Below are 12,663 nucleotides of genomic sequence, written 5' to 3'. Positions count from 1 at the left end.
TTGCACAGCTCACTTTAACCACTCCCTCAGGGACCATGGCCCTCATCCACCACACCCCTGGGGCAAATCATCTTCCAGATTCCTACTCATATATTAATATAACGAGCAGCAACCCAAAGAAACCACAGCTTTACAGTGAGGTTGTGATGGATCTGTACCTGCGGTGAATGAAGGAGACTTGGAGGCACCACCTCACAGCAACAGAGACCGTGGTTCAATCCTGACCTCACAAACTGTCTGTGTGGAGTTTGCACATTCGCCCTGTGACTGTGTTGGGTTTTCCCCCTAGTGCTCCAGTTTCCCCAACATCCTGAAGGTAAGCAAGTCGGGAGGTTAATTGGCCGATGTAAATTGCCCCAGTGTACGGGTAAGTGGTGGAATCTTGGCAGTTGATGAGATTGTGGGGAGATTAAAATGGGACACGGGGAGGTGGTAGACATTGCCTGCTCCATCACAGGTACTGCCCTCCCCACCATCTAAGGGATCTACAGGAGGTGCTGCCTCACAAATATTATCAAAGGCTCACACTCCCTTGGCTGCACTCTTATTTCGCCACTACCATCTGGAAGACGTTACAGGAAGATACATGGCCTCCAGGTTCAAGAACAGCTGCTTCCCAGCAACCACCAAGCTCTGGAACAACGCTACACAGCACAAACCAAAACTCAACCTCAGCCTTAATCTCCTCTGGACTGTTTTGGTTGCATTACATACTTTGGTTTTGCACTATTATGGTCCGATTACCTTGTATTGGTTTATTATCATAAAAATAATATTATTAATATTAATGACATATTAATATTATTGACACATAAACAGATACTGTTCAAAGCTTTACTAACTATTACTTTATTGTATTATTGATTATTGTATGTTTTTGTTGTGATTGTGTTTGTGCTTGTGCTTGTAATGGTGCAAAAGTAAGAATTCCAATACTCTGTTCATTCATATGTGACAATGAAATATTCGATTCTTGATTAATGTAGGATTAATAGTGTAAATGGCTGTTTGATGGTCGGTGTGGGTTGAAGGGCCTGTGTCTGCGGTGTGCGCCTCTATGACCTCTCTCCTATCAACCTATGTTGGGTTTTAGACACCAGAGACAGAAATATCAGTACCCACCTTGCCACCCATCCAGCTCGCGGCTCATTGGTTTAATCAGTCCAAGGCTCATCTCTCAGGTGGAAATGCTTTGACAGAATGGATGGTAATGACTTGCCTTCCTGTTTCACACCACCCAGCACAGCTTTCTTTTGCCGAGTCCTTGAAAAAAAAAATGGGCAGTGTGTAAAGAAGGCTGCAAATTCACTATTTACCATGGTTGCTGTAACAAGGACAAACCACACTCCACTCCCCCCCCCCCGTAATGTTAATGTGGGGAGATCAAATTTCAGGGATTACAAATGAGGGATAGGGTCGCTTTGAGAGCTGGCCTTAACTCGATGAGCCAAAATGGAGGTTATCTATATTGTGAGGAAATATGAGGCTACCAGGTGATTCACACAACATTTCCTGCCAGCAAGAACATTTTCCTGCCCATTATTTCATCAGTTTGCAATGGGAGAGCAGCTGGATGATGGAGTTTGCACTTTGCCAAGGACGCAATCAGTAACCGTTCACCAGAACGCTTCTTGTTACATCCTGAATAATTCTCCTTCGACAGTGGGGGAAGAAAAGATTCATTTTTGGTGCTTGTACCGATAGTAGTGATTGCATCTCTACTGGATGATGGGTGTCGCTGGCCATAACGTCTTGGGCACCGACGTATGTGGAGGTCAAAATAGCAAGCGCCAGGAAGACATGCCCACCATTCCAGCATTTGTGGCAGGGTCTATTCACCCCCCCCCCCCCCCCCCCCCCCTTCCCTCTCATCACCTAGCAGCCTGGAGTGTACCCCGGAGGGAGCAACATACCACAAAGATGAGTTGTTGTTTGGGTAAAGAAAGGAGAAAGCCTTTCTTTTTGAATGAAAACAAAATTATGCCATTGTTTGACAGTGCCGAGTTGCCAAGCAACAAAGTTCCATCATAAAAATCACTTCAGTCATTATACAAAAAGAACCAGAAATGGATACTAAAATATTGCTGCTTAAAGCAAACGGTGGCCTGGTATTAATTACGAGCAGTAAAAATGTAACTAATGGCAAAGGAAACCCAGAGCAGATTATAAACAAGTGTCGCGAGATGTTTTCTTTCCACTGTTTAAATTTCCCCAAAATATGGGACAATATTTGTAGAGGCACATTAAGAGCAGTTCATGTTTCAAACAAAAGACCCATGGCTTCAGAAACAACAAAGCAGACAGACAATGAAATCCTAATCACCACTTCCTACGAGAGGGTTGTGGCCACAATGTAGAAATCTAGAGCATTGCTGTCCTAGATTTGAAAACAACATTCCACCCACAAAGGAGATAAAATTCTCCTTTGAATAGTTCTTCCAACTTTGAAATTGCATCATGTAGCAAATGCACCCACTAACATGGTAACTAGCAGCAGGAGAAGCCCCATGACCTCCTGGGTTTTCGCCAGTCCATTTAATACAGTCATGGCTGATCTAATTGCATCCTTAACCTGGCATCTAGAACATCGTCCAGTTCAGCACAAGAACTGGCTCTTTGCCCTGCAATGTCTGCTTTGAACATGATGCCAAATTAAACTAATCCTTTCTGCTGCACATACCTCTCCGCTCACTGCATATTCATGCATCTATCGAAAAGCTTCTTAAAAACCGCTATCGTATCCGCTTCCACCGCCAACCCTGATCCCGACCACTGGAAAAAACACTAGCCCCGTACAACTACAAACGTTCCCCTTCTGATCTATAAGCTATGGTCTCTAGTATTCGCTATTTCCACAGTGAGGAAAAGATTGTTTATCCTAACTACACCTCTCTTAATTTTATAAACTTCTATTGGGCCCCCCTTCAGCTTCCATGCTACAGGGAAAACATACTAGCTTGTTTAACCTTTCATTGCAGCTAATATTTCTAATCCAGACAGTATCCTAGTAAAAAAAAGACGCAAAATGCTGGAATAATTCAGCGGGACAGGCAGCATCTCTGGAGAAATTGGATAGGTGACATTTTAGGTCGTGACACGTCTTCAGAACTGACCCACATGTCCCCTATTAATGTATTCCAGGGATGTTGGTTGCCATCCTGAGTTACTTTAGCACTATTTGTCCTTTTGTGGCAGTGTTGGTTGGGATATGAATATTGGGCAGTACTATAAGGTATAGGAGAACCAAGTGGATATATCTGGGGTAGGCAGGTAGGATCAGAGAAATCAACAAGGCTGATTTTCATGATGGATTGAGTTTTGTTCACAACTCTCTGCAGTTTCTTGTGGGCTTAGGCAGAGCAGTTGCCATACCAAGCTGTGATGCATCCCAATGGGATGCTTTCTATTAGTTTGTGCTTAAGAACACATAGTTCCCTCTCGCAAGTGTGTTAGAGTTGATTTTCCTTGCATAAAACGATGTTGACCTGGTTTAATTACAGTGTGTTCTCTAAATGTCTAACTCTTTCCTCCTTGATTATAGATTTTAGTAACTTGGCAACAACACATTAAGATACCAGAAGTACGGCTTTGTGCCTTTTCTCTCCTTGAAAGTAGGTGTCACATTTGCAGATTTGTAATCCACTGGTCCCTTCCTGGAACTCATGGAATTTTGAAGAATTTCAATCACTGGCTCCATTATCTCTGTAGCCACTTTCATTCAAACGTTTGGGTGCACACCATTAGGCCCTGGAAATGTATCTGCCTTTAGACCCATTTGTTTCTCCAGCGCCCGGTCCTGCCTAATCGTCTGCATGTATTTGTGCCATCCCTCAATTCGCCACATTTACCACTGTTCGCTTCTCCCCCCCCCCCCCATTTACCATTGCCCTCTTTTCATTATCATTTACCCCACCACCCCCTCATTCCCCCTTTACTCCTGACCTTCCTCAATCCCTTTTACCCTGCTCTCCCCACATTTGTCTGTATGCCCCCGCCTGCCTCTCATTTGCCCAATCTTCCCCTCATTCCTTATTTAGCCCTTCACTCCCTTTTATCACTGCCAAACCTCCATTGCCCCATTAACCCTTGCATTCCCACATTAACCCACCCTCCCCATTTACTCCACTCTCCCGATTCCCTCATTTACCCCACACTCCCCCATTCCATTTACCCCACTCTCTCCCATTCCCAAATTTACTCCACCCTCCCGATTTATCCCTGCTCACCCTCATTCCCCCTTGGACCTATGCCATCTCCACTTCCCAGTCAGTACTCTGCCATTTTCTAAGTCCCCATTTATTTATGCCAGCCCTCCATTCTCCCTCTGTGTGCAGACACATTTCCCTTGAGCCCTTGTAAATATCGACACTACAAGAGGCCCTTCTGAAAAGTGAATCAATCACAGGCATCCCTACACGCAATGAAGATCTCATCGCTCATTAATGGAGATAAGTAATTAAGCCTATCTATGTCCTTTCTGTTTGATCACCGTCTTCCTCACGATTTACCACTTCCACACTTTGCCATACAGTGGATTGAAAATTAATTTATGACTCCAGTAATTTCTCCACCAATAGTGGTTACAGGAGCAGGTCAGTGGCTGAGGGTCCTGTGGTAGGCGACTCAACTACTGACAGCCAGACCTCTTGACCACCTACAAGGCACGTAATAGAATGCTCTTCCCTTGCCTGGATGAGCGAGTTCCAATAACTCAAGTTATTGGCAGCAGGATGAAGGCCGTGGACGAAATGACACAAAGTGCTGGAGTAACTAAGCAGGTCTGGCAGCATCCTGAGAGAATGTGAATAGGTGACATTTTGGGTCGAGACCCTTCAATCAAACTTTTTAAGAAGAGTTTCAAGAAGGGTCTTGACAAAACATCACCTATCCATGTTCTCCAGCGATGCCACCTGACTTGCTGAGTTACTCCAGCACTTTGTGTCGTTTAAAAAAAAATCACTGTCACCTTAGAAAGGATACCAGTATTAAGCAGTCAAATGACCCCATTAGGACCAATTTTATAAAAGAGAGACCAACTTATTAGCAGCTCTTGGCTTTGTCCGAACTTTCCACCACACCAGGTCTCTTCCTGGATGTAACAAGCACTGGGCCAGAGGGATCAATTTTATATAAAAGACTTGGATGAAGGGTGCCAGATTAGTTGATGTCATATAAAGGTAGATAAGAACACAAGTTTAGCAATGGGCAATAAGGAGGGTACAAAATGGATATAGATAGGTTTGATGAGTGGGTAAAGACCTAGCAACTACGCATGCTATAAATGCAGGAAATAGCAAATTTGCCCATTTTAGCAGCAAAAATAATTTAAAAGAAGAATCTTATCTAAATTATGAGGGATTGCAGAGTTCTGAGATGCAGATGGAGCCGGTGCCCCAATGGAAGACAAGGTACAGCAAGTAATTAGGAAAGATAACAAACTGTTATTGATGGAAACAGAAAAATCTATAGGTGCTGGAATCTTGCGTAAAACACATTGTACTGAAGTAACCCAGTGGGCAAGACAGCATCTGGGGAGAGGATGGACCAGTGACGTTTTGGATTCGGACCCTTCTCGAGACAGATGTTATTGATTACTGTATATGAAAATAGGGAGGTTTTAGTTCAGTTATATGGGGCAACAGTGGAAGCAGGTCAGAGAAGATGCATTGGACATAGGCCTGGAATGGATGGTTTGCCTTTGGAGGACAAGTTAGAGATGTTCGGCTTGTATGCATTGGAGATGTTCCGTTTGTATGCACGAGGGATGTCTCCTATCGTGGGAGAGTTTCAGCCAAGGTCACGGTATAATAAACAAGGGGGTCGCCCATTTAAGACAGACATAATGCTTATTTTTTCCCCCTCGGGGAACATCAGTCTCTGGAACTATCTTCCTCAAGTGGAAGTGGAACAAAGTTATTGAACACGTTTAAAGCTGAGGTTAACAATGGAGTGATAAACCCAGTGAATGATTACTAGGGTAGATGCAGACTTGTGCAGTCAGAGCATAATAATATTACAAGACAAAGGAAATTTGAAGGACCGGGTGGTTTATTCCCAATCTTAACTTACAGTACACATAGTGTCTGGTTTGATGACCGATCCTCAGAGAGTAAGGCACCGTCAGCTAAACACTGCCTCTTGCTGCATGGTCAATGATGTGCTTCCTGACAGACTCAGAAGATGCACTGAGTCTTCATGTCTTGCTACACTGCTGCCAGATCTTGAACAACTAGTTGGCAGCTGGAATGACCACAAGCGCTTTGCTCCAATTCTCCTGACACCTCATTCACACGAATATACAGGCCCAGGTCTTTGAAACAAGAAGTCAATATGCCCTGGCAGCCTATACCACAGTGCTGTGGTTTACTGGACTACTGCCCTCTTAAAGGGGCTGGAATCAATCAGAATGTACTGTTGGACTAACAGTCTCTGCCACACACTCAAATCATGCATTCCCATGGAAGATCACAATTCAATGGTGAGGCACTGGGTAGGCAGGCCTAGTTTTCCCAGAACCATTTGGTCTAGGGGTAATGTTATCTCCAAAGAAGGAAGACAACAAATGAAAAAAAAAAAAAGTTGAGGAAAAGTCTTAAGTTAGAGTCATTGAGAAATTTAAAATAGCATGGAAATAGGCCATTCGGCCCACCAATGTTCCTATTCAGTTTATGCAATTCCCACCCTAATCAATTTAATTCTCACTCCCATTCCCATCAGCTCCCTACAGATTATGTCTCTCACCTGCACATGGGGCAAGACATACAGTTGGCAATGAATTTACCAACCCGCACATTTGTGGCGTTGGGAGGAAACCAGAGCACCCAGGGAAACCCACATGGTCACAGGGAGAAAGCGTAAACTCCACACAGACAGCATCCTGGTGTCAGGCTTGAACCCGGGTCTCTGCAACTATGAGGCAGCCGCTGTACCAGCTGTGCCACCCAGACGTGTTAATGTCTCTACTGCCTTGCTTTAAAGGCTAATACTAACTCTTCCAGAAGGGAGGTGGGTAAATACATGTGTTGGCAACATCTACAGGGTAATGAGGAAAGAACAGGAATGTGGGGCTAATTAAAGACTCTTTTAAGAATTAGCCTGGGCATAATGATCCAAGTGACCTCTTTCTGTTTTGTGTACATCTATGAAATACAAGACTGATATAAAAGCCACAGGGACGGTAACATGCATGAAGGATGAACAGATTGTTTATTCAATTGAGTCTTGGAAGAGTTTCCAATTAGTGCTTAGATGGCAGCAAATTGCTCTTCTTCCTGAAATACCACTCTGGATTATCCTCCAGTTAATTTAATTCCAAAAGCACAATTGAATTAAGTAAATAAAAAAAACCATACATTGTCAATGGGACAACTTGGAGTGCAATTGAACAGCAGTTCTTCAAAACACTGCACCGTACTTTCCCTTCGGGTTAGGCAAGTAACTGTTCACGGTTCAATAAAGTAGTTTAGAGAGACCTACAGTCCAGTTTACGGGAGAGCACAGCTTCTCAGCAACGTGCACAGAATATTTCCCATGTTAAAAGTCTTTGGGTGGTAAAATGCAAGGAATTCTTCAGATTGATTATGAGGGATGATTGATTCTATTACCAGCAAGTTGGGTCATGGAAAGAGGGAGGTGGTGGAAATCTCCAATGCTCATTCTATTTAATCTTTTATTTCATATCAGTGACAATCGCACAATATTATAGCAAGACCCCATCAGCAATGATCCCAGAAATCAGGACTCCCAAAATGTTTAATACCCAATTAAAATCAAAGGAAATTCAGCATGTCTCCAATGACTCATTAATTTCAACAGATGCACCGAGGAAAGAATCCTAACCAGATGCATCACAGCTTGATATGGCAACTACTCTGCTTAACACTGCATAAAATTGCAGAGGTGTGGATGTGGTCCAGTTCACCACATAAACACCCCTCCCCTTACAGCGCCGGAGACCCGGGTTCGATCCCAACTACCAATCCAACCTCCGAGTGAAAAGAATCTTGACAAATCCCCCATGAACCTCTTCAACCTCAGGCTAAACCCGTGTCCTCCAGTTTTAGATACCTCTCCACCACCACAGATAATCCATGCAAACAAATTCAAAAGCAGTTAATTGTAGGAAGGAACTGCAAATGCTGGTTTACACTGAAGATAGACACAAAAAGCTAGAGTAACTCAGCGGGTCAGGCAGCATCTCTGGAGAAAAGGAATAGGTGACGTTTCGGATCGAGACCTTTCTTCGGACTGGGAGTCAGAGGAAAGGGAAACGAGAGATATAGAAGGCAAATAAGAAAAATGAATGAGAGATATGCAAAATGCAACGATGATCAAGAAAAGGTGGAGCCCACAATGGTCCAATGTTGGCTGTGGGGTAGGTGATAGAGTTGTACAGACAGTGAATCGCAACAGATCGACAATGAAACTAGTATGACGACGAAGGATGGTAAGGATGCAGGGGTTACTTGAAGTTAGAGAAATTAAATAATACTCATACCACTGGGTTGCAAGCTGCCCCAAGTAAAATATGAGATGCTGTTCACCAATTTGTGTTTGGCTTCACTCTGACAATGGAGGAGGTCCAGGACAGAAAGGTCAGTATGGGAATAGGAAGGGGTGCTAAACTGTTTGGCAACTGGGGGATCACATTGGCTAAAGCAGACTGAGCAAAGATGTTCAGCGAAACGAAACAACCAGTCGGCGTTTGGTCTCGCCGATATATAGGAGTCTACATCTGTAGCAGCGGATATAGTAGATGAGGTTGAATGTTGTGCAAGTGAAACTCTGCCTCACTTGAAAGGACTATCGGGTTCTTTGGACAGAGTTGAGGGTGGAGGTATAAGGACAGGTGTTGCATCTCCTGCAGTTGCAGGTAAAGATACCTGTGGAGGGGGTGGTTTGGGTGGGAATGAATGAGTTAACCAGGGAGGAAACGGCCTGTACAGAAAGCAGAAAGGGATGGAGATGGAAAGATGTGACTAGTGGTGGGGTCCCATTGAAGGTGGCAAAAATGTTGTAGGATTATTTGCTGTATGCGACGGCTGATGGGGTGAAAGGTCCCTGTTGTGACAGGGGGAGCAAGGGCAGAGCTGCGAGGTACTCTGTTAATTATACCCCTCAAATGTTAATTGTAGATGTAAATTAAAATGGGTGAATAGGGCCAGCAAAGGCCTAACTCCATCAACAAGGGACAATCACTGGTGGATAACGAGTCAGATTTAGTTAATGATGCGCCGGGTTTGTGTAATAGAAATTATAATATGATTGAGTTCAAGGAAATGATGAAAGGTTCAAAATGGGGAAACAGCAGGCAACAGTCTAAATGTTGGCAAAAACTGCATCCCACACATAGGGTCAGTGAGTACACATCACGGCAAGTGTGCTGACGGATAAAATACAGGAGTGGAGAACAAATGCTGAGTTCTCCCAAAAGAACCAGACATGATGCAGAACTGATACGTGCTCCTAAGGAACATAACTTCAACTTGCTTCCTGCAAAGCTGTGAATAACTAAAGAGAAAATAGACAACACAAAAACAAAACAAAAAAACATAAATCACATGCAAAATGACAAACTAGCAGACACCATCAAAAGATAACGATATAATGAAGTACAAAAGCCGACAGGTCACTGGGATCTACAAAGAGAACGCTTGGGAATAAAATGACAAAGGACATCAAAAAGATAAGTCTCTTTTAAACAATGGTGTAGCATTAGTTACCATCGGTCAGGAGCAATGGATTCATAGGTGATACAAATGAGCGTGTTAGATGATTGCTGTGCGTTAGTATTTACAATAGTGCAGATGGTAAGCATCCCATGAGACAATATTAAATTCAGGAACAGGAATATGCCAAACGTAATGCACATGAAACAATGACACTGAAGAAAATAATGGCACTAAATCCCCCAGAGGAGACAGTTCCAATCGCAGAGATTGAAGGACGTAGACAAGGACAATGTGGATGATATGACTTTGGTATGATTTGTAACAGCTCACCATGACCTTCTCAAGAGATGATTATGGTTGATCAAGAAATGCCGATACCCAGAAACTAAAAATAAAATGTAATCAAAAGAAAAGGTGCAAAAGATTTCACAAGGATGTTGCCTGGAGTGGAGGGCTTGAATCATCTGGAGTGACTGGGTAGCAGTGGCAGGGATTCTTCCTTTGAATGAAGGAGGGTGAAGGGTGGCCTTATAAAGGCTGATAAAACCATGAGGGACATAGGGTACAATAGTCAGTCTTTTTCCCAGGGTAGGGACGTCTATGACCTGGAGACAGCTTTTAGGTGTCTTTTCACCTAGGGAGTTGTGAATCTGGAATTTTCACCCAGAGAGTTGAGAATCTGTGGAATTTGCTGTCACAGATGGCAGTGGAAGCCAATTCATTGGATGTTTTTAAGAGAGTGTTCGATACAGCTCTTAGGGCAAAAGGAATCAAGGGATACGAGGAGAAAGCAGGATTGGGGAAATTATTTTATATGATCAGCCATGATCATATTGAATGGCGGAGTTGGATCGAATAACCAAATGGCCTACTCCTGCGCCTATTTTCTATGTTTCTTAGAAAGATTTACAGTGCCCTTCATAATATTTGTACGCCCCAATTTGAGATTTGTAATAGAAAAAAACTCACCTGTGGTTAAAGTGTACATTGTCAGATTTAAATAAAGGCCATTTTTATACATTTTGATTTCACCATGTAGAAATTACAGCAGTGTTTGTACATAGTCCCCCCATTTCATGGCACCATAATGTTTGAGACACAGCGATGTCATGTAAATGAAAGTAGTCATGTTTAGTATTTTGTTGTATATCATAGAAACATAAAAAGAATTGGTGCAGGAGGAGGCCATTCGGCCCTTCGAGCCAGCACCACCATTCATTGCGATCTTGGCTGATCGCGCCCAATCAATAACTCGTGCCTGACTTCTCCACATATCCCTTGATTCCACTAGCCCCTAGAGTTCTATCTAACTCTCTCTGAAATCCATCCAGTGATTCCCTCTGTGGCAGGGAATTCCACAAATTCACAACTCTCTGGGTGAAAATGTTTTTTCTCACCTCAGTCTTAAATGGCCTCTCCTTTATTCTAAGACTGTGGCCCCTGGTTCTGGACTCGCCCAACATTGGAAACATTTTTCCTGCATCTAGCTTGTCCAGTCCTTTTATAATTTTGTATGTTTCTATAAGATTCCCCTTCATCCTTCTAAACTCCAGTGAATACAAGCCTAGTCTTTTCAATCTTTCCTCATATGACAGCCCCGCCATCCCAGGGATTAATCTCGTTAACCTACGCTGCACTGCCTCAATCACAAGGATGTCCTTCCTCAAATTAGGAGACCAAACCTGCATGCAATACTCCAGATGTGGTCTTACCAGAGCCCTATACAACTGCATTGCATCCTTTGCATGCAATGACTGCTTGAAGTCTGCGGTTCATGGACATCACCAGTTGCTGGGTGTCTTCTCTGGTGATGTCTATGCTCTGCCAGACCTGTATTGCAGCCACCTTTAGCTTATGCTTGTTTTGGGGGCTAGTCCCCTTCAGTTTTCTCTTCAGCATATAAAAGGCATGCTCAATTGGGTTCAGATCGGGTGATTGACTTGGCCACTCAAGAATTGATCATTTTTTAGCTTTGAAAAACTCCTTTGTTGCTTTAGCTGTATATTTGGGATCATTGGCTTGCTGTAGAATGAACTGCCGGCCAATGTGTTTTGAGGCATTTGTTTGAACTTGAGCAGATAGAATGTGTCTATATATTTCAGAATTCATTAGCAGTTGTATCATCAATGAAGATAAGTGAGCCAGTACCTTCAGCAGCCATACATGTACAGGCCATAACACCCCCACCGCCGTGTTTCACAGATGAGGTGGTATGCTTTGGATCTTAGGGAGTTCCTTCTCTCCTTCATACTTTGCTCTTTCCATCACTCAGATATGTTAATCTTCGTCTCATCTGTCCACAAGACCTTTTTCTAGAGCTGTGGTTGCTCTTTTAAGTACTTCTTGGCAAACTGTAACCTGGCCATTCTATTTATGCAGCTAACCAGTGGTTTACATCTTGCCTTGTAGCCTCTGTATTTCTGTTCATAAAGTCTTCTGCGGACTGTGGTCATTGATAAACCCACACCTGACTCCTGAAGAATGTCTCTGATTTGTCGGACAGGTGTTTGGGGGTTTCCTTTATTATAGAGATAATTCTTCTGTCATCAGCTGTGGAATCTTCCTTGGCCTGCAATTAGTAAGCTCATTCTTCTTAATGATGTTCCAAACAGTTGATTTTGATAAGCCTAAGGATTGACTGATGTCTTTCACAGTTTTATTCTTGTTTCTCTGTCTCATAATGGCTTCTTTAACTTTCATTGGAACAACTTTGGTCCTCATGTTGATAAACAGCAATAAAAGTTTCCAAAGTTGATGGAAATACTGGAGGAAAGACTAGGTGCTGAGAGCTCTCTTATATATACCTGCATTAAGGAGGCAATTAAACACACCTGAGCAATTGCAAACACCTGTGAAACCTGTGTCCCAAACATTGTGGTGCCCTAAAATGAAGGGACCATGTATAAACACAGCTGTAATTTCTACATGGTGAAACCAAAATGTATAAAAATACCCTTTCATATGTGCACTTTAACCATATGTGATTTTTTAA

The 12,663-nt window shown here is 43.1% G+C and overlaps 1 protein-coding gene across 1 annotated transcript in view; it reads right to left on the bottom strand.

Annotated features, from left to right (window-relative positions):
- Positions 1–12,663, bottom strand: part of enox1 (ecto-NOX disulfide-thiol exchanger 1) — a 183,290-nt gene that overhangs the window by 149,667 nt on the left and 20,960 nt on the right. The window contains 1 exon segment of the mRNA XM_055644792.1: positions 1,123–1,263. Within this exon segment, the coding sequence (XP_055500767.1) occupies positions 1,123–1,174 (52 nt within the window). The 5' untranslated portion in view covers positions 1,175–1,263.

This window comes from Leucoraja erinacea, chromosome 13 (assembly GCF_028641065.1).
Source record: "Leucoraja erinacea ecotype New England chromosome 13, Leri_hhj_1, whole genome shotgun sequence".
NCBI classification, from domain to species: domain Eukaryota; kingdom Metazoa; phylum Chordata; class Chondrichthyes; order Rajiformes; family Rajidae; genus Leucoraja; species Leucoraja erinaceus.
Note: the sequence above shows the minus strand (reverse complement) of the source record. Positions and strands in the feature narration are given on the sequence as shown.